Source organism: Ctenopharyngodon idella, chromosome 2 (genome assembly GCF_019924925.1).
Source record: "Ctenopharyngodon idella isolate HZGC_01 chromosome 2, HZGC01, whole genome shotgun sequence".
Taxonomy (NCBI): Eukaryota; Metazoa; Chordata; class Actinopteri; order Cypriniformes; family Xenocyprididae; genus Ctenopharyngodon; species Ctenopharyngodon idella.
The window spans coordinates 23,384,676-23,408,055 of record NC_067221.1 but is presented as its reverse complement, the minus strand read 5'-3'; the positions used below and the strand labels follow the sequence as shown (position 1 = coordinate 23,408,055).

General features: G+C 36.8%; 1 protein-coding gene across 2 annotated transcripts in view; it reads right to left on the bottom strand.

Annotated features, from left to right (window-relative positions):
- egfra (epidermal growth factor receptor a (erythroblastic leukemia viral (v-erb-b) oncogene homolog, avian)) overlaps window positions 1–23,380 on the bottom strand; it is a 79,899-nt gene that overhangs the window by 38,558 nt on the left and 17,961 nt on the right. For both annotated transcript variants that reach the window (XM_051881562.1, XM_051881553.1), the window contains exons 2-5: window positions 2,662–2,813; window positions 1,909–2,095; window positions 1,529–1,657; window positions 1,363–1,431 (exon numbers count right to left, since the gene is read on the bottom strand). In XM_051881562.1, the coding sequence (XP_051737522.1) occupies window positions 1,363–1,431; window positions 1,529–1,657; window positions 1,909–2,095; window positions 2,662–2,813 (537 nt within the window). The remainder of the gene's footprint in view (window positions 1–1,362; window positions 1,432–1,528; window positions 1,658–1,908; window positions 2,096–2,661; window positions 2,814–23,380) is intronic.

The following is a 23,380-nucleotide window of genomic DNA, read 5'->3' as shown; positions in this document are numbered from 1 at the left end:
AGAATCCTGAAAAAAAAAGTATGGTTTCCACAAAAAATATTAAAGTGCCCCTATTATGTATTTCAGATATTATCTTTCATGCAGTGTGTAATATAGCTGTTTGTGAATGCAAAAGGTCTGCAAAGTTTTAAAGATCAAAGTGCAAGACAAATAAAGTTATTGTCTCCTAAAAAACAGTAATTGATTCTGAACTGCTGAAACGAGTCGTCAGCAATTCCTGTCTCACTTTGTGTTGCATACCTATGCAACAACGTAAAAAATTTGCATAATGCCATATGGTCCTCATTGGCTGCCCGTGAAAAATGTCAACGTTTCCCCACCCTCAAACATGCAGTTGTAGCTGAGGCCTGTAAATGTTTGGTTCATGTTGTCAATATAACGAGAAGATGCTGTTTTCTGCGTTGTGAAAGCAAATCCAAAAAGTGATGAGTACTTGGGCTCGAACTGATACGGAAAAACGGATGCCATTGTTCCTGTTCATATCACTGTGTATCAAGTGCTGAGGAAGAGCTGAAATTCAGATATGATAATATAATAATAATAATAATAATTCATTACATTTATATGGCGCTTTCCTGGGGACTCAAAGCACTTTACATATGAAAGGGGGAATCTCCTCAACCACCACCAATGTGCAGCATCCACCTGGATGATGCGACGGCAGCCATATTGCACCAGAACGCCCACCACACACCAGCTTATTGGTGGAGAGCAGACAGAGTGATGAAGCCAATCAGTATATGGGGATGATTAGGAGGACATGATGGACAGAGGCCAATGGGCAAATTTGTCCAGGATGTCGGGGTTACACCCCTACTCTTTTTGAAGGACATCCTAGGATTTTTAACGACCATAGAGAGTCAGGACCTCGGTTTAAACGTCTCATCTGAAGGACGGTGCTTTTTGACAGTATAGTGTCCCCATCACTACACTGGGGCATTAGGACCCACACAGACCACAGGGTGAGCACCCCCTGCTGGCCTCACAACCACCTCTTCCAGCAGCAACCTAGGTACTAACCAGGCTCAGCCCTGCTTAGCTTTAGTGGGCAACCAATCTTGGGCTACAGGGTTATTTGGCTGCTGGCTAAATGGACGTTTCGTTTCCGACATGAACTGTAAGCGGTAGACCAATCACAACAGACTGGGCCATCTTACCACAGTTTTCAGAACCAAACTTTTGAATAGTAGTGTAATGTATATGTGTTTCATGTCGCTAGCTTCTCAAAGGTTATGTAGTTTTGTTTTTGTTTTTTGAAACACTTCTATGTAGTGTGCTTTCACTATTTTAGTCATCTCTAAAAAGGCTGAAAGTAGATAAAACAGTCAGATTCTGTCACTTTAACAGTTTAGGACCACTTACTTGTTTGGCAGTTTTGAGGGCCAGGGCCCCAACAGGAACCATTGTGACAGCTCGGGTCACACTTCTTACCTGTGGGAGGTAAAGTACAACATTCTTAATCAAAATGTAAAATTAATTAGTACCATTTAATAATGTCTATATATATATAGACTCTTGATGGACATACATTGTTTTGCCGTGTTTTGTACTTCAATTTTAGGATTGCTCTTCATGTTCAGAATGTCAGTCCACTGGATGGTCTCCACGTTACATAAATGATTGTTACCAGTAAATTTTACTCCACCCTTCAGTATTTCTAGGAGGGAAAATGACAGTGTTTAAACAATGCATTCATGTACTGTATGACAAGTGACAGTTGAAATATAGGTCTATTATTATTTTCCAAATATAACTTTCAGCACTGGCCATGGAAATTAATGAATGTTATTCCCTCTACAAAACAAATGTGTGAAAGATATAAATACAGGTCAGTTAGAAGCATGTGTTATTCCCATTTGGAAGAAAAAAAAAAAATAGAACAAAGAACACTTTTATATAACTACATACCAGTTAAGCTAGTCAGTGGTAACTGGTTCACGCCTTGTCCGATGCTGCTGTTAAAGTTTGAGAGGACGGCTAAGGCAAATTTGTCGTCATAAAGGGAGTGGCCACGAATGATACGCAGATTCTCAAGGGGGATGCTGGGAGCCGAGTTGATCCCAATAAGAACATAACCACCAACTTCTTGAATGCTCTAAAAATTAAAAAAAAAACATTACACATCTCTAAAAAAACATTACACATAAAACTTACTAAGCAATACTAAACTATATAAAGAGTTGTTTGGAAGAGTTGTTATACTGCATATTATAAATATTGTTGAGGCATGTGTCATATAATACAAACTATAATTAGCAACATGCTAAAAACATTGGTGTACGTATGACTTACAGTAGTATGGAAGCCTGTTAAAAGATAATTACGAAGTTCATATCTCCCATTCTGACTTTTCTTCTCAGAGTTGCAAGTTTATATCTCACAGTTCTGACTGTATAACACGCAATTGCAACTTTATATCACGCTACTTTGACTTTATAACTCACAATTAAAAAAAAAAAGATTCAGAATTGCGAGATGTAAACTTGCAATTGTAAGAAAAAAGTCAGAATTATGAGATAAAAAGTGAAAATTTAATTTTTTTCTTTTTTTTTTCTTTTTTTTCTCAGTGGTGGAAACAAGCTTCCATACAATACAACCAAACAGTAAGGTAAACAGTAAAATAACACTGAATGTAGTGTTTGTAAATGTAAAATATCATACCCTGAGAAAAGACAAGTCATGTTTTTCTGTCATATATGTGATTTCCAGGTTTTCCAGAACCGCGGTGCAGTTGCTGTACATTTTTACCAGAATCTGATAATGGTCATCCACTGTTCCCAGAAGGGCAAGTTTGTTGTTCGCTCCCTGACACACTTAAACACAGAGAGAGAAAGAAATAATTACATCTACCAGAGGCCTTCATGGAAAAGAAGTACAATAAAAGGCAAACTCTTTGCCATCAAAGAAATAAATTGTATTTTTACATTAAATTAGAAAACAGTTATTTATTTATAATAATAGTTACTGTATTTTTGCTCAAATAAATGCAGCCCTTGTGAGCATAAAATATTTTTTTCAAACTTTATACACAGTCCTTTAACAACAATTCCAGTCATGAGCCTTCTTGTTTATTTCACATTTGTGGAATTTTAGCCCATTTTGCAATGCAAATTTGGTCCAATTACACAAATTAGATGGAGTGTTTCTGTAGACTGCAATTTGCAGGTCAAACCACAGGTTTTCACTTGAATTCAGGTCTAGGCTCTGGCCAAGCTTTATTAAAAAATCTTTATTAAATACAAAAAAAAAAAAAAAAAAAAGACTAAAATGATTGTAATAAATCAACTGTGAATGCTAGAGCCAGAGCCAGTCTGGGGCATGTAGGTGTCCTTTGCAGCTAATGAACCAATCAGAATTTAGTGTAGGTGGGCGTTTGTTTTAAGTGCTCTGAGCGGCAACGGAAAGACTCTGCGGTGGGCCAAGATAAATAGTGCTCGTGGCATAGAGCTCCTCTGAATACTAGGAGAACTCACTCTTTCTCACACACTCATCTGGGAAAAAATTACTACTACATTTACTGGCTGGTCTATATTGCTGCAGAGACAGCATTATGAGCTCTGATTCTGAATAAGGCGGCAATCGAAACTGAATTAAAACAGCTAAATCTGTGAGGTGTCAATGATTAATGACAAAATTAGTCATCAACAACCCCTATCTTGCACCACAAGATATCCCCACTGAGACCAACATCTTGGCAGTTTCCACTAATAGATGCATCAGACTGTCAAATTGTGAATAACTGCATTACTGCATAAGTAATAATTAAGTTATTGCGTAACAGAAGACAGATCCACTCATTTCAAAAGTGACTTCCTAAGACATCACTTGATTAGCTCCAAAGGGTGATGGGAATTCCCACTTATTTCAAGGAAAATAGCATTTCAAAACGTTAGATGAGCCAAAGGAACCTCAATATACCTCAAAGACAAATTAATGAATCAACAATCATGGTCTGTTCTACTACATTCCTTCCTCTTCCTCCTCCTTAGTCTTTTCATTACTCAAAGAAGATCTTTTAAGGGCGAGTAAATGAATTTTAGAATTTTAATGTATGGGTGAATTATTCCTTCAAGGTAGCAAACTGCAGGGTAAAACAACGTTCAACAATCACACAAAGCTAAATAAAAGACAATATTTCAAATCAAACTTAATGGTATTTTGGTGCAAATTCATGTTATTTGGTAGAAGCTAAAGAAATTTGGCAGATGCCAACATGGAATGTTTTCATCCTGAAAGGGTTAGTTCACCCAAAAATGAAAATTCTGTCATTAATTACTCACCCTCATGTCGTTCCACCTTAGTTCATCTTCAGAACACAAATTAAGATATTTTTGATAAAATCTGATGGCTCAGTGAGGCCTGCATTGCCAGCAAGATCATTTCCCTTTTCAATGCCCAGAAAGATACTAAAGACATATTTTAAATAGTTCATGGGAGTACAGTGGTTCAACCTTAATATTATAAAGTGACAAGAATACTTTTTGTGTGCCAAAAAAACCAAAATAGTGACTTTATTCAACAATATCTAGTGATGGGAGATTTCGAAGCTTTGAAGCTTTACGAATCTTTTGTTTCGAATCAGTGGTTTGGAGCGCATATCAAACTGCCAAAAGTCACGTGAACTACTTAAATTTCGAAACACTTATGACGTACCCAAACCTCGTTTACTGAAATCACGTGATTTTGGCGCTGTGAACCACTGATTCGAAACAAAAGATTCGTAAAGCTTCGAAGCTTCATGAAGCAGTGTTTTGAAATCGCTCATCACTAGATATTGTTGAATTAAGTCGCTATTTTGTTTTTTGGCACACAAAAAGTATTCTCGTTGCTTTATAATATTAAGGTTGAACCACTGTACTCCCATGAACTATTTAAAATATGTCTTTATCTTTCTGGGCATTGAAAAAGGAAATGATCTTGCTGGCAATGCAGGCCTCACTGAGCCATCAGATTTTATCAAAAATAACTTTATTTGTGTTCCGGAGATGAATGAATGTCTTACAGTTTTGGAATGACATGAGGGTGAGTAATTAATGACTGAATTTAAATTTTTGGGTGAACGAACCCTTTAAAAACTGAACAAAACCAAAAAAAGTTTTTTATTGTTTTTTTTTTTTTATTGTATTTTTATTGACAACAGCCAGTTTTTAAGTGCTTCACTCTAAAACGCAGCACATACAGTATATTTATTAAACTCAATAGCAGCTTTTGTGATTTGATAATCACACTAAGCCATATCTCGATTTATCATGCGGTCTAGCTCAGACTACATTAAATATGGTTTCACTTGCAACTACAATAAATATGGTTTGTTTTCTTTTGTACGGTGAATTATTGGGTGCCAAAAGAATTTAACAGACATTTAGAAAGTAAACAGAATAAATTAAGCTTACTTTGGGCCTGTGAAGTTCATGGTGATTTTATTACATTTCAGTGTGGATTTTAAAGACCTTTTGGTGTTGGTCACCACATGATGTCATGAAGGTCAACTCTGGGTCCTGAACCAAAACCAGTTGAGAACGATTGCGCTAGTTAGTCACATATCGTGCAATGATAGAAAGAGTTGTTGTGTGGGTGGCAATTCAGTTCTTTAATAGGCTTAGATAACAGAGAGGCCAAACAACTCAGCCAGTCTGAGGTCAAAGTTGTTTCTAGTTTTAGGATAAGCTAGACTCCACTTTAAAGATAAACGTATGTTGATACAGTTTAGCCAGCTTAAGAAAAGGAGACCAGGACCTGAAGAATGGAGCTTTATAGTCACACAAGTGCAAAACGTCTTTCTCTATAAACACTGAATGGATGAACTGCACAACAAAATTAAACCCCTCCTCCAAGTCTTCTAAATAAAACTCATAGTATTGTATCGTGAGATGAGGTGTTGACATACGGAAGGTGAGATTTATCACGGAAGATACTCGTTGTCGTTGGGTTGTTGGGTCGCATTCTTTAACGTGTCTGTTCTTGAAGTGAAAGCTGAAGCTTGTAAACAACTGAGCGACAGAACGACTTGCTTAAAAAGGTATTAAAGTGATAGTTCACCCAAGCATGGAAATTCTGTCAGCATTTACTCAACCTTATGTCATTCTTTCTTCTGCAGAAGACAAAAATAGACATTTTGAAGAATGTGTCAACTGTGTTTGTCCATACAATGAAAGCCAGTGGGGTCCAAAACAACACTGGAACCCTATGACTTAGAAAAAAAGAAAAAGAAAAAAATCTAAGTGTGCTCCGATCAGGATTTTTGGGGCTGATCACTGATCACAGGAAGCAGTATCGGCTGATACCGATTATTATTACAGATTTGAAGCCTTCTTTTTATCATGTACTGTAGCATTATTTATAGGGATGTTCCAACTGATCAAACATGACAGTAAAGACTTTTAAAATGTTACAAAAGGGCAAAAGGCAAGTAGTTCTGAAGAACAGAAGAAGGCTTCTGTTATAAGAAACAGCTCAGTAGGAAAAACTGAGGATGAGAAAACAGGTTCCCTGTGTTCTGCTCTCATACTCTCATTGCAAAGAAAGTGCGTTTCATAGCGCAGAGTAAAGCCATCAACCCATCGCCTACACACAGGACAAGATAAATTCATAAACAGTGTCTTAACAGTGTTATCTAGGACGGCCGATATTGAGTTACTCATTTCCTGCGTCTGTCCCAGGCAGATTGAAGGCCTTCTGGAGCAGATGACTTTGGTTGATTTCACTGGATGTTGCAAAACACATGACTTTTTGAGACAGTAGAATGTTTTCCATTAACACGGACGATCTAGCATATGATGAAGAAATTATGACCAGAGGTAACGTCACTTGTTTCGTTGTTAAATGTGAGTTAGCTCACTTCCTTCTAGCAATCATTTTGGCCTAGTGCCATGATAAGGTGTGGCTTTACCTAGGCTTGCTCAGCTTCAGTAAGTATACTGTTCCTCTCTGCAGATGACGTAACTGCTTGAATGTTACTTTTTGCCGCTGGCTGTAGGTGTGCTGAACATTCTTCATAATGTGTGTTAAGTGTTCCCATGCATCCACACTACAGGGTTAACACCAAGAACCTTAGTCATGTCAAATTTGTTGCAATATATACGGAAGAAAAAGGCATTTACTGTCTGTTCACACATTGTAAATGATCTTTTTTGAAGAGGGTGTGAGCGTGTTTTGTTTCTTTAGCATGTTACTACAAAATTCTTCAGAAAAGGCTTGTAGAAATGTTTGGGTGGTTAGTATGACGCCATTCCTGCTTAAAAATTAAGAGATTCTATCCCTTTTCCTCATTGGCTGATTAAAAATAGAGAAATTGCATACTGTATAGTAGGTACTACATTTGGTTAGTCTGAATGAAATTCAAACGTACTACATCTACTCTGTTGTTACGGTCATGTGACCTAGGCTAGAGATGTCAGTTGCGTCACTTCACTGCCATTCACGAATCCTCTCCCGTGGCCTCATGGGATAGTATAGCGTCAATTAGATTCACACATCAGAAACTCGTCAGAAGTAGTAGGTCACCTGGGTACTTTTCGCTTACTGTTTTATGAATACTATGAATTCGGACATAATACTGTGCTCACATACTGTTTTCCACCTAGGATGGAAGTAGGCATATTCAGACGCAGCAAGTGTGTTATTGTGATATTCTGATTTAGCTAATCAAACAAGCTTTTTCTTACCCAGTTGGTGCTATGCTAAATTAGTAGGTTATGCTGTTAGCTTGCTAAGGCTAACTGAAAACAAAGAAAGAGAACTGTTAATTTGACAATTTTAACTTTCTAGTTGAACTAATATGACAAGTAACTTAAAGGTTGTAAACATATTTTCATGATTAAAGAGGCATTCAGTCATACCGTAGTTCTTTAGCTAGCGTTAACACTGTTTAAGCACTGTTTATCGTATTACTCGATTGTCGTTTGTTTTTTTCTTTGTTTTTGAGCCGTACAGGTACTAATTCTCCCATTATCTCCGCTGAAAAGCATGACAATAAGCGGGTTTCATTGACTAATTATCATCAAACAACACTACTCTACTATAGAGCAATGTAACAAAGACACCTTAAAATAAAGTGTAACCGAAAACTATTATGAATACAGTCTTTACCTCATGTGAGTGCACACCATTCAGATGACCGTTCACATAAATACATTTGATTTTTTAATACAAAACGTTTTAAAGGTGGCATGAAATGGATGCTGCGATAGTCTTTTCTTCCCTATTGTGACGTATATCCGAGTGAAACAGCTTCAAGTAAAACTTGATTTTGTCAATGGGGAATTGATTTGATGGTTGTGGTTTGCTATTAGTTGATCTTATGTGAGTGACAGATTGACCCGCCCTCACGCCAGTAAACACATCAAATACATCAGAGAAGTGATGTCGCTGCAAGAGGGAGGGGAAGTTATTTTGATGAAAGATTACGAGGGTACATGATATATTATATATATATATATATATATATATATATATATATATATATATCCATTAAAAAAAAAAAAAAAAAAAAATTTTGACTTTATGGTGGTTTAAATTTGCACCAAACTACTGAATCCACCTTTAAGACAAAACAGAGAGTAATCAATTCTACTAAAATCATTTCCAAGACATAAAATAGACAAAATGGAACAGATCGTTTTCCGTTCATAAAATACAGTGTCATTACCTGGAATGGCATTAGCTGTTCAAGTCATGTAATTGAGTTACAGGAAAATAAATCCACAGCTATCAGGAAATAACAATGCTAAATGATTTTCAGTGTAATTATATTAGCCATTATTTATTCTTTGGAGGCACCTGTAATATTAAATGTCTTTTATTCAGAGAACACACTGGCCTTTTTAGTGTGGCAATCAACTGTACTGACAAAGGTGCTAGAAGTTGTCAATAGATTTTTTTTTTTAATTAATTAGTGTTAATAATAATACTAATTAATTGCATTTTATTAATGTCAACTGAATAAAACTATTTGCAATTAAATCATACAATGGTGAAAAAACATGAAAATTAAAAATATGATCATTATTTTATAATAAAATGTAATGATTTTTAAAATATATTTTTGTTATATTTTTTATAAAAAAAAAAAAAAAAAATCACACCAAATTAACAGGTTAAACTGTGAACTCCATGTATAATATAACATTTTAAGACAACATAATAATTTAGGTGATTATTTCCCCAATGTGACCCTAAGTTTATCACCACTTTGGTTGAAAGTTTAATTTGCTCCTCTGGAAGATGGATTTCACGAAAGAGAATTTTTTATTTTTTTCTTGCAAGAATAAAGGCAGATGTTTTTGTAAAGTAATTTTGTAAAGTCTCTGAATCATCTTTCTTGGATCTAGAGCTCGAGGCTTTAGCAGTTTAAACCTCTCAGGACCACTATCAGTTTTAATGAGGGAAATAAAGCTTTTCCTCAGGTCTTCCTGTGCATTAAGCCCACACTTCCCTCTCCTGCTAGGACAGAATTGTTTGAGGCTGATGAGAGGAGGAGTATTCCGCTACATATGGCGCAACGTAAACAAAGATAGCAACACAACACAATGAAGGACTCTCAGGGTGTAGATGAAAATAATATATTCTGTGTCTTTGAAGCTCAATTCTGGATTCCATCTGGGAGTGGATCCAATGAGTGGGATATAGAGATGTGGGGGTGTTCCAGATCAGGGACTTGAGGAACACACAGGAAGAAGATGGAACAAACAGAGACACACATACACACACAACCACCACCACTACTATTTGAAAAAGTGGATGGCAATAAAGCAGAGAGAAAAAAAAGGCCCTTCTGACATTTCAGGAAGTTCCTTGTATGGGGTCGGTCATTGCATTACTCCAAACCCAGATGCTATAGTGGCCTCTGGGGAGGGCCGACGGAGCAAGAAAAAGGGATGGAAAGGGCGGATTTGAGAAAACTTGGAAGAAAGACACGTGTTTGAACCGAGCCAGATGCAAAACACCCACAGAAGAGTAATGTATTTTATTTCACAGAATGTACTTTAAATGCATTATTGGCTTTACTACCAGAAAAGTGATACTGTGTTGACTTTATTACACCCACTGTAAAGCTTCCTCCTCTGTTGCACATGAGTATGTAGCTTCAGTGTTGTATGCTTCAGTGTTGAGGAGTAACAAACATAACAACGCTACTACTTCTTTTTTTATATATAAATCAGCATAGATTTTTCATTTAACAAGCTACTTTTTCCAACAAGTAATGCCATAGTGAGAGAAAATACTTAAAGACTTTCTGTCACAGCATTTGAAAAGATTAGTAAAGCAAAATTAGTAAAGCACAAATTTTGGCAACTGAAATTTTTCGGTCAAAAAAAAGAAAGTGCTTTCTGCTGAAATGGTTTTGGAGGGCCGAAATCATTGACCAAAACAGTTGCATTTCATTAGTGCTTCTCCGATGGTGCGTTTTGAGTGTATTTTTATTATATCCACCATTTAAATGTTTATATTTCAACAACAAATTGCAGTAGAAACATCATTATCTCATAAAAAAATCTCAATTGAAATGTTTGCTTTTATTTGAGTGTTGATTATTAAATAAATAAATATAATTAATTGATTATTAAATAAACTTCATTTTCAATGAATGAATGAATGACAACTGTCCTTTCTCTCTTTCATATTCACTGTTGGCAAGTCTTATTCAACTCACAAGAAAATGTAAGTATTTTATGGAGATGTTGTACTAATTTGCACGATTTGAAAATGTTCGATTCACCTTTCCTTCTGTATGAAAACATACGAGTGAGATTGTACGAATTCATACGAATTTGAAAAACATAAAACAGTAACGAGAGACATGAGTGTCACATGTTTGGTTTATTTGTATATGGTTAAAGTTTGTTTTCATTAGTTACAGGTCTACCTTTGTTCAGTTTTTAGTTGTCATAGTTACAGACTGACTTAAGTTTCAGTTCAGGTGTGTCTTATTAATTAGCTTTGTTAACTCCTTGTTTATAAGCCCTCAGTTTTAGTTCAGTCTTTGTCCTGTAATAGGGGATTTGTGGTATGTTTCTCAGTTTTGTTTCTGCTGTTTGATTTCATTATTCTATTAAAAGTCTCCTGCATGGATCTCCTTCGTCGTGCGCTTTAATACCCCCACAACCACCACTCGTGACACTGAGACATTGTGTTGCCCGATTTACCGTAAATTATTTTGTTCACACTTTTCATGTAGGTCAATATAAACGGCTCTAAAAAATGATTCATACTGTAAATTTGAGTCCTTGTGCAGAAAATATTTCGTTAAATGCTATTCATTACTGTTTTCATCTCAAAAATATATATTTTTGGTTAGTGTGTTTAATGTAAAATTATCTGTTTAAGTGACTAGATTTTGGAATTAAGAACAATTAGTGTTTTGTGCCAGATACATGTCTCTGATTCAATTATAAATTGAAATATTAGCCCTTACTTAAGTTCAATGTAGTTACCTATTTTGTATTAGTAGCTTTTAGCGAAGCTAACTACTTTTTTCAGTAGCTTGATTGTTATTAGTTACAATTTCAAAGTAGCTTCCTCAACATTTAAGTTTCACCATGTTTTGAGTAGCAAAACTGCACATTTCTCCACTGGAAAATAACCTGATGGACACTGTGCTCTTAGACATTGTTGTTTTTTTTTTTTTTTTTTTTTTTTAGAACTGTAGGGTAATCAGTTTAATCAGAGAGAAGGTCATTCATCTTGCAAAGCATCACACTTTTTTTTTCTACGAAAACTCCTGAGAGAGAGACAAATAAGGACCTAAACTGAGGCAAATGTTTATCTCTCTTGGAAAGCGCTCCCTAACAACTCGGTGTACATCTCCAGTTACACTTTGCAAATCTTTGACTTTGTTTATCCTGAGGCCCAGGGCTGGAATGTTGGAGAAAAGGACTTTTGAGCACCTAGCTGTAACATTAGCAAAACATTAGCATGCTAGCATTTCACAGTTTCCTTGTGGACTTGTGATCAAGTTGCGGTGAGATCACGTCTGCAGGATTTCATGCAACTAGGCCATTCCAAACTTGGTGGCTTTTGGGTTTAATCAGTCAAACATTATAACTTGCATTAGGAACCTCAAAGGCACCGAACTGTCAGAAAGACCCAAATGAATCTATAGGAAAAGCTACAAAACTGGTGAACATTCATCTTATGCTGATCGTGTGAACAAAACGTGCCCATTCATGATACTCAGATCCGTTACCCATTGAGTTGCTAATGGGATCACTAGTTCTTACACAGTCGTGGGCTTTATTCATCATTTTTGAAGAACCAGAGGGAGCCAAGAGCTGATTCATTGCAATGGTTGTCTTCTTTCTGTCCACAGATTTGATTTGTGTCTCTTTCCATCATATATTCTTTTCAAGAAGTAAACACTGAGTCTGTGTTTTTATTGTAACAAAGACGCACTGTTCTCATTAACGTCAAGCTAAAATCACTGACTGACTAACAACATTATGTACAACTTCTTTTGTTGCTGTATATGGCTGGATATGAGTTGAAACAATGTTCTATCCTTATCCAGCCAGTTCATTCCAAATGGTCTATGAAACCCAACATTAGTGTTCACAGGGCCATAATTATGCCATCAAGTCTGTCATAACCCTATAACATCAGATGACTAGGCAAAGTTGAGAAGGACATTATATTTTAACAAAGCAACCAGCGAGCCAGTGAGGTCAGTAGGGTTTTGAAAACTTCAAAGCGAACTTCCAGAAAATGTGTCATGTCAAGTAAGTGAAGAAAACTGAAGAAAACTGTTTTATGAGGTTGAGTCAAATCCCTGGCTAGCTTTTATACTTATTTTGAGTGTGAGGTAATGCTGGCTAATGAACGTTCTAAAACTTAAGCACACGTTTACTTATTATTCCAACTCTAGACCAGAAACATACTCCTGCACTTGATGTGCAGCATCATTGTGGCATTTTCGTACCTTAAATTCTTTGTGCTATTAATCCAAATCTGCTAAATGTGTTCAAGTAGCTAACTAGGAACAGATCAACAGTTTACCTAACTTTAACTAACTTCCCCAGCAAGATTCTTTTCAAACTTTTGCTCTGGCTCTACAATAGTTGATCTGGAAAAAAAAGAGAGAGAAAAAAAAAAAAAAAACTGATCACAGAAGATAACTTCTTTTTTTTTTGTTAATGTTTGCTATGTTAATGCCCCCCACCCACTCCACCCCTTCACACACAAAAATTAATACATGACATTGCATAATATTATTCTATATTATATTATATTACACTTATATTTACGAGTAAGCCGCATAAAACTGTTTTTTTTTAATTCAAAAGTATTTGCTTCCAGCGAAAGTGAAGTTGAGTGTGGCGAAATAAGAGGAGAAAATCCGAAACACAAGCGGTTACAGGAGACGTATTTGAAATACACGGTAATACCAGCTGTAAATGGTACGGCATCTTGGCAATTCACTTGTGGTCGGATCATCAAAAACGCATTTTAATACCAGGTGGAAACAAGGCTTCTTGCTCGATTTCCGGGATATTGTATATAATTTGGGGGCATCAGGGAGTAGAGTTGTCAAAAGTATCGATTTCGGTACCAATTGGTACTGAAATTTCTGAAAAACGTGATGCTTTGAGCCCTGTTGAGCGGATACGTAAACACCTCTGATTGGCCATTGTGTTGACGCGCTCATCGGATATGTCTGTGATTGGCTACAATGATCAACGCACGGGAGCATTTGAAAGCACACAGAAGTGTTTGAATTTGAAAGCGTTTTGAAAGCGTGAGCGTTTGAAAGCAGGCGTTTATCAGCGGACTCGTCCGCAATAGACGGCTGCTTTCAAACGCTCCCATGTGTATCTGTGTAAGCGCTTGGTCATTGATGACTATTTACAAAGTTTTTGAAGCGTTGATAATTGAAGCCAATCACAGAAAGATCCAATGAGCATGTCAACACAATGGCCAATCAGAGCCATTTACAAATCCGCTCAACAGCGCTCAAAGCATCACATTTTTAAACTTTTAGTACCGACTTGGTAGCAAAGTCGGTACTTTTGACAACTCTATCAGGAAGTCACTATCAATATGTGGTAGACTCCTGGAGCTTCCGTGAGAGGCGGGATGTCTGCTATTACATTGGTTCTAAGCCTTCAGCAACTTACACAAACATACAGTGGGTACGGAAAGTATTCAGACCCCCTTAAATTTTTCACTAATGTTATATTGCAGCTATTTGCTAAAATCATTTAAGTTCATTTTTTTTCCTCATTAATGTACACACAGCACCCTATATTGACAGAAAAACACAGAATTGTTGACATTTTTGCAGATTTATTAAAAAATAAAAACTGAATTATCACATGGTCCTAAGTATTCAGACCCGTTGCTGTGACACTCATATATTTAACTCAGGTGCTGTCCATTTCTTCTGATCATCCTTGAGATGGTTCTACACCTTCATTTGAGTCCAGCTGTGTTTGATTATACTGATTGGACTTGATTAGGAAAGCCACACACCTGTCTATATAAGACCTTACAGCTCACAGTGCATGTCAGAGCAAATGAGAATCATGAGGTCAAAGGAACTGCCTGAAGAGCTCAGAGACAGAATTGTGGCAAGGCACAGATCTGGCCAAGGTTGCAAAAAAATTTCTGCTGCACTTAAGGTTCCTAAGAGCACAGTGGCCTCCATAATCCTTAAATGGAAGACGTTTGGCACGACCAGAACCCTTCCTAGAGCTGGCCGTCTGGCCAAACTGAGCTATCGGGGGAGAAGAGCCTTGGTGAGAGAGGTAAAGAAGAACCCAAAGATCACTGTGGCTGAGCTCCAGGGATGCAGTCGGGAGATGGGAGAAAGTTGTAGAAAGTCGACCATCACTGCAGCCCTCCACCAGTCGGAGCTTTATGGCAGAGTGGCCCGACGGAAGCCTCTCCTCAGTGCAAGACACATGAAAGCCCGCATGGAGGACTCCAAGATGGTGAGAAATAAGATTCTCTGGTCTGATGAGACCAAGATAGAACTTTTTGGCCTTAATTCTAAGCGGTATGTGTGGAGAAAACCAGGCACTGCTCATCACCTGTCCAATACAGTCCCAACAGTGAAGCATAGTGGTGGCAGCATCATGCTGTGGGGGTGTTTTTCAGCTGCAGGGACAGGACGACTGGTTGCAATCGAGGGAAAGATGAATGTGGCCAAGTACAGGGATATCGTGGATGAAAACCTTCTCCAGAGTGCTCAGGACCTCAGACTGGGCCGAAGGTTTACCTTCCAACAAGACAATGACCCTAAGCACACAGCTAAAATAACAAAGGAGTGGCTTCACAACAACTCCGTGACTGTTCTTGAATGGCCCAGCCAGAGCCCTGACTTAAACCCAATTGAGCATCTCTGGAGAGACCTAAAAATGGCTGTCCACCAACGTTTACCATCCAACCTGACAGAACTGGAGAGGATCTGCAAGGAGGAATGGCAGAGGATCCCCAAATCCAGGTGTGAAAAACTTGTTGCATCTTTCCCAAAAAGACTCATGGCTGTATTAGATCAAAAGGGTGCTTCTACTAAATACTGAGCAAAGGGTCTGAATACTTAGGGACCATGTGATATTTCAGTTTTTCTTTTTTAATAAATCTGCAAAAATGTCAACAATTCTGTGTTTTTCTGTCAATATGGGGTGCTGTGTGTACATTAATGAGGAAAAAAAATTAACTTAAATGATTTTAGCAAATGGCTGCAATATAACAAAGAGTAAAAAATTGAAGGGGGTCTGAATACTTTCCATACCCACTGTACCTTTTACATTACAATATATTTTATCATTACTACAGGAAAAAAAGGTTACGAGAGCTGAGAGAAAACAAGTAGGCAACATGGGCAAAATTGTGGTCACTTTTTCATTTTCCACTAGCCCTACTCTGCAATAAAAAGAGTCTACTACACCATTAGATAACCCACACATTTCACACATCATTCCAACCGGAAAGAGGCAGCTGCATTTCGGGAATCCCCTGTTGCCCTGAACCTTTTCTACAAACTACAGAGCAGCACACAATGAATCTCAGAGGTGACAGCTAACCACCAACTTCAGATGTTTCTTTAGGACACAAACACTCTTATCAAGCATATTTATGAACATCAATATGTATTTGTATGAATATGTTTATTCCGCCGCCCTAACAACCTAGATTTTGTATCATTATAACAGATGTTTAGGCATACAGAACAAGCGTGATGTTTTTGATTATAAGTATGTGAGTGACCGAGAGGGACGGAGCTCTGATTTAAAGAGTGAGAGTGCATCAGAGCACAGGGATGAACTTCCTGTGCGCTGCTCCCAACCGTTACTCATCATTTACTCATTGTAGCATTCTGCATTTCACATTATGGCACACATGGTTTTGTTCATGCAGATTAAGAATGACTCCCTTCCAGAGACTGACACACAAGATGGACTACTTTCGCTAACCGTAAAGATTCCCGAGGAACGCACTATGTTTCGCAATAGCAAAAAGGGTCTTAGTGTATTTTTGGCAAGCCTCTGCTAGAACTGTGACCAATCGGTTTTTCGCTCGGAAATCCAAAGAGGTTTGGATGACACATTAAGGAGTCATGTTTAAAATGCTGATTATTTGCCAAAAACTGTGATCGACTAGAGTAAATCTCAGGAAATATTCTGTGGAAATGAGTAAGACTCAAAGTTGAAATACCATAGTATTTCAAATATTGCAGTTGAGTTGTTCTTTTAGTATTGAATCTCATCTGGAGTTCACCAATGTCTTCGCAACAGTCATCTTTTCCATTGAAAACAAGACACTGGCCAAGGCAGAGCTCTCAAAACAATGGCACTATTTGTTTAAAAGTACAATCACATCCTCAAGCCAGTTGTTTTAAGCCCACCCCCTCACTCTAAACTATAAAGGGTCGAGCGGCCTGCCCTGTATCACTCAACTGGGCATAGAAGTTGGCTCGGAATAAACTTTTTCTACGATAAATTCTACTTTGAAATGGCTGGGCTTCCACTGGTGCAATGAAACATGAGATGGTGTGTTGGGAAATGCAGAAAGCCTGAGACCGAAGAGCAGTCACATTGCCAAAAGCTTTGTGGTTTGACAAACATTCTGCTCTGTGATCTAATCTAAGATCACACATCAATGTCTGATGACGAATATGATGTTGATTACTGCCGTAAGGTTTAATAGATGTTAATTTGTGAAGTAGCTATATAGGAATGTTCTGAGTTCAAAAAAAGTTATTCAGCATCTGTTGAATGTAAAAAAATATGTAGAAATAATACAATTAAACAATTTAAATACTATTTTAAATGCTGTGTATTTTTGTATAAACAAAATAAATAAGCACTTTCACATTTCAAGAATTGCACATTTATGCTTTTAAACTAGATCAAAATATTTTTTATGACCCGTATTGATTATATTTATAACTAAGTGTCCAATATCCAATAAGAACTGATTTGTATTATTATTTTTTGTTGAAAGTAGGGATGTAACGATTCACTCAACTCACGATTCGATACGATTCACGATACTGGTTTCACGATATGATTTTCTCACAATTTTTTTTTTTAACAAAATGAGATTTAAGACAAATTATAAATGAGAAAGTGTCTTTTAATTATTTCTCAGACAAAATGCTGCATATTTCTTTGTGAAATTTAAATATCTAAATTTAAATTTTAAAACAAATCCTAAATCAAATAAATAACTAAATGAATAATACAAATAAAAGAAATCTCTTCATATGAGTACATGAACAAGATGTTTATTTGCTCTATTACAGGCTGAACTATCTGTAGCTATTTAAAATTAGAGGCAACCACTGCATTTTAATCATAACCCCAACTGCATACATGCAGCAGTTTTTAATTTAAATTAGTATAATTTATTTGTATAATTGTTAACATTTGAAGCAAAAACAGAATGTTCAGAATTTAGCTATGTGAAACAGGGTAAACAGGGTATATGTCGAACGTCACATGACCAAACCGGAAAACTGGTCTCATTGCATCCGCTTGTCAGAGAAATTGTTAACAGCAGTATGAACTGACGGAATATCTATGGACTTTTAGCGAAACTACCTAGTTTACATTGTTATCTAAACGTTAGTGTGAAGAAGAAAACTGAAAAAGGCTTTTAAATATCAATCTGCATATGCGGGGGACATCAGTTATGCTCATCTTTGCTCGCTCCTTTTAACTTATCTTGAATAAAACAGCAAATTTTTTCATGAAGCACATACAAAAGACCTAAACCGGAAGTGATCTGATCTGTTTTACACAATACAGAACTTAGATTATGCATAACCCCCATTCACTGTCTTGACAGCAGGTGGCGTTTATGGAACAGCAGCAATACAGTACTTCCTTGGTTACCGCTGTAAACAAAGTGCTTTTAAACACCACTTTAAAATGCATTGTACGGAGGTAAGATAAAAGTAAATACCATCTAAACTTTTCTGAACACAGTCAGTTCCCCTCAGATATACATTCATATAAACCCCAACCGCCAAAATGTATGTGATTCATTTAGCATCTCAACCGACTTGAATTGTTACATATTTTAATCGATTTTCAACCAGTTCCGGGTGCATCCCTAGTTGAAAGTAATGATTACAATATTGCGTTACTCCCTAAAAAGTAACTAATTGCACTATGGAAAGTAATGTGCTATTTGTTACTTTTGCATTACTTTTTTCTCACCTGGGCTGGGCTTGCTTCTTTGTTTTTTTAATAACAAAAAAAGTTATATTTTTTGGCAAATGTAAAGGTCAGCAGTGAAAGCCTCAGATTGAACGAAAAGCAAATTCATGCCTGTACAGTAGAGGGCGCAGCTCAAACAAACCTTACAGCTATGCTGCCATTCTGGATTGCAGAAAAATAGAGAAAGGGTTGGGGAGAAGAAACACAAATATGATGCTTGTATAAAGTCATTTTGTTTATTAGTATGGTTGATTTGGATCATCGAAAGTCAGCAAAATCAACCAAAATCAACATTTTGGTTTATTTTTGTTTAATTGTTAAACATTGTATGCAAAGTTGTGTTGGGTGCTATTATTTAGAGACCATCCAAATGGAATTTCACCAACAGATAAGGTAAAAAATAAATACATAAATAAGGGTATATATAGGCTAATATACAGTATATAGGTTAAACCAATTATCTATTTTGAAACCCTTCAGAATGACTTGCCCCATAAACTTTCATTGTAAGCGCATAAATGCTCACAGAATTTTCTTGTTTGTTTTTACAAACTGAGGGATGAGTTCACATTATTTTCTCCTTTAATCAATAGCATGCCACAGATGCTGTTCATTGAATCCAGAGCATTCCTTGCCCGGTTACTTTAAAAAGTCTCCAAAATATCATTTGTACTTGAAAGAGAAAACAAACTGTTTATTATTAGTTACAAAATGTGTTTATTTTGTCTCTAAATACAATTAATCTCTAATTGAAGTCTGTACTCACAACATAAAAATCAATTGAATAATTTTCCTTGTTTATTTATATTGATGGTTTTCAGCGGCATAAGCAAAGAATGTTCACGTGTTGTAACTGGATTACATCACTGAAGAGTTCAGAACAGATGTTCAACCGCCCGCAGATGCAGTGATACTTCCTGTGAAGAATGCTGCATGTTTCACCCGCATGGACAATGAAACTTGGATGGATGATTTGTTTTCAGATGTACTTGATGTTAGCAAATAGTCAGGTGAAAAACCACATGATAAAGCACCTCGCGGGTTTACATCAAAGAACATTACCATTTGTTTTACGGTTAGCGTTTTTAATATACAGCTGGTGGACACATGGCAAATCCTCATGTAAAAAGAAATTGCACTTATGACTAAACATAATTTGCACCTTGAAAGAAGCCTTTCTTCTGAACAAAGGATCTTTAATGAAAGTTGTAACTGTGTAGTTTATATATAAAATATATTGTCTTAAAAGACAATGTTATGACATAAAAAAATCAAGATGAAATATTAAAAATGCAGAACTATAGATAAATAAGTCAATTTGTGACATTGAGCTTGTGTGTCATTCTCAAATCATGCAGGATCACAAATTTGAGTATTCATGCAGCTTGAGAATAGAATAGAATAGAATAGAACAATGGGTAATACAAATATTACATTAGAAAATGCAAAAAAATGCAAGTCCGTCAGACTTCTGAACCTCACTGAATTGTAGTAAGCTGGCTTTAAAATCCTAATGCAGCTCAGTGTTCGGCTGGCATTGTAAGAGGCTGAGGAATATGCTCATCGGCTGCCTCAAATTCCTCTCATAGCTTTGGCTAGCCACTACGAAAACAGCCTCTCTCGCATACATGACCCCTTGACTCTTTAACCATCATGAATCCTCTAAACGGAAGAGTTATGAGCATATGATTAGATTAGGCAATGGATAAAAATTGTTGTAAACCTAAAACAAGTTCTTTAAATGAAAGATTTAGGGATTCCTTTTCAGAATCAATCTGATGAGAGAAATTAAATACATAAAACACTGTCCCTGAACCAGTCAGGGAGTTAATCTGAGCTTGGACCCATTCCAAGCATATCTCTAGGGAGATTTTATCAGTGTCCCAAGGAGCCTCTACACCTATCACTGGAAATTATATAGATGAATTGCTTTGCTCTGAGCCATGAAACATCCCTCTGAGCTGTTTGAATGTCTGCAACTGTCTTAGCACTGAAAATAACCCTGAACAGCAAGACTGGATACATTCAATTAATTATAAACTCTTTTGAAAGCAGTATGACATATGCTGTAGATGTTTAAATATGGATGTTCAATCCACAATTGTTTTATAGAATCGTTCCACAGTCTATACAGTATTTAATGCAATTACATCAGAAGTAACTGTAATTAAATGACAGAAAAATTAAGATTAATCCATTACTTTACATTTTCAAAAGAAATGTAATTAAATTACAGCAATTAAAGCAGCAAGGAGCGATGAAAGGGCCCTCGCACCCGTGCCACCACCATATGCATTTAAGTATATAATAAACATAGGAGGACTACGTCAGTCATTTGTATTTGCCACGCTTCCTGCTACCAACTGGTGGCGCTATGACTATAACTAAATTTTGGCATGTAGATGTCTTCAGGCCAGGGAACTTATCAAACGTGAAGTTTGAGGCAGATTGGAGATTGTATGCTTGAGTTACAACAACTTCCTGTTTCATGACGATAAAAGCATGCTTTAACGCTCAGCTAAATGTTGCTAGCAGGTTTTAGAATGTTTGTAGCATGTTTAGCACTCAATTGCATATTTTAGTATGTTGCTAGTAGTGCATCACAGTGCATGGCACTTCCTGTTGCCAGTGGGTGGTGCTATTACTATAAATGAATATTGTCATGTAGATGTGTTCAGGGCAGGACTCTTCTCAAGCATGTGAAGTTTGGGGCAGATTGCATATTGTATGCCTGAGTTACAACAACTTCCTGTTTCATGGCTTTAATCGCATACTTTAGCACTTTAATGTGTTTCTAGCATGGAACTTCATGGCATATTTAAATGTGTTTCTGGGAGTGAATTACAGTGTAAAGCATGCCATTTCCTGTTGCTCTATGACTAACTAAATATTTGTATATAGATGTCTTCAGGCCAGGACTCTTATCAAACATATGAAGTTTCGGGCAGTTTGGACATTGTATGCCTGACTTACAACAGTTTCATGTTTCATGACGAAACATCAGATTTTGTCAGGCCGCCACGGACACGCCCTTCAGCGAAAACTTAAGATCTTTGCAATTTAACATCGCTAAGGCCTTAAGATTAGACTGGCCAAATATGATGATGTTCTGGTTAAATCTCAATGAGGAGTTAATCACACTGTAAAACATGACATTTCCTGTTGCCCACAGGTGGCGCTATGACTGTAACTGAATATTGGCATGTAGATGTCTTCAGGCCAGGACTCTAATAAAACGTGAAGTTTGGGGCAGGTTAGACATTGTATGCATGAGTTACATTAACTTCCTGTTTCATGGCGAAACATCGAATTTTGTCAGGCCGGACTTTTTTGTAGGTATTGGGCTGTTAAATGTGTGTTCTGAATTTCATACTTGTATGTGAAACGTAGCGCGAAGGGTGCTTAATTGAAATTTTGTATGTGGCGTTATCGAGCCATTTTGCCACACCTAATTCTGAAACCCATATCAGATGTAAATTTTCACCACTTCTGACGCGTGTGCAAAGTTTCATGAGTTTTCGAGCACGTTTAGGCCCTCAAAAATGTGATTCATTTCGGAGAAGAAGAATAACTGACTGAGCAATTACAATACACCATCGGTGCTCGGGCCCTAATTACTTAGTAATTAATTACTCCTAACACTGTCAGTAGAAGACAATTTCAGACAAAGCCACAGTCTTTGGTTTATCGTTGTTAGCTTAGCAACATGCTAACAATAAAAATTATTGCAATCAATTTTGAGTCATATCTTCTGTACGCTTCACATGAGGAGAGACTGTTTGTCATTGCTATCTTTGAAGATTCCTCCAAATCAGGCAGTTATGGTTAAGATACTGCCTTTGTTTCGAACAGAAGACAGCTGTAAACAGAGCTTAAGTTTAAGTGATATTGTTCTTATTTAACGTTGAGCTTCCTGCATTCTTTCACAGCATACTTGAACTCCAATCATCACGTACAACATGACTTAAGAGGAAATGTAGTAAAATTTCCCACCAACAGCATGTCATCTCAGGCCTGACGGTTTTGAGAAACAGTCTGTGTGTCAACATACAGTACAATATACTAGTGTTCTAATACACACACTTAGCAAGAAATACCTCTTTCTTTTTGTGAAATTTCACAAAATGTGACTTCCATCGCTATTGCTTTAGGATGAATGTCGACCGTTAAGAAAAAGGCTTAATATTTTTTGTGTCATGTCTGTTAACAGGTTCTGTCTTGTTTGGCTAGCACACCTGCAATCTAAATACTATAAAGGCTAGTTTATTGTCAGAAAGGAACTACACAAGGAGGCCTGGTCATTCATATATAATTGAAAATACAGGGCCCATTTTACTTCTGAAATGAGAACAGGATCTTTTTCTTGGCAGCCTGCCACTATTCAATTGTTAACCTGCACTACTCTGAACACTCAAGTCTTTGCTTCACTGTGAGCCAAAAACACTCCCACAGCAAAAGAACCTTCAAAAATGGGGCAGAATCACTAATAACACCATGTTATATTAAGTCTTTAGACATCTGTGACAAAACAAGCCACATAGCAATGTTAAAAACACGCAGAACCGATTAGCAACTGCATAGCAGAACACTACAGTATCAAAATGGCAAGCATGACTACATTTTCTTCAAATGTAGTTTTGTTTTTTTGTTTTTCAAAATGCATAGATTTTTATTTTTTTATTAATTGTGATTAATCGCACCATTTTTGTGGGATTAATTGT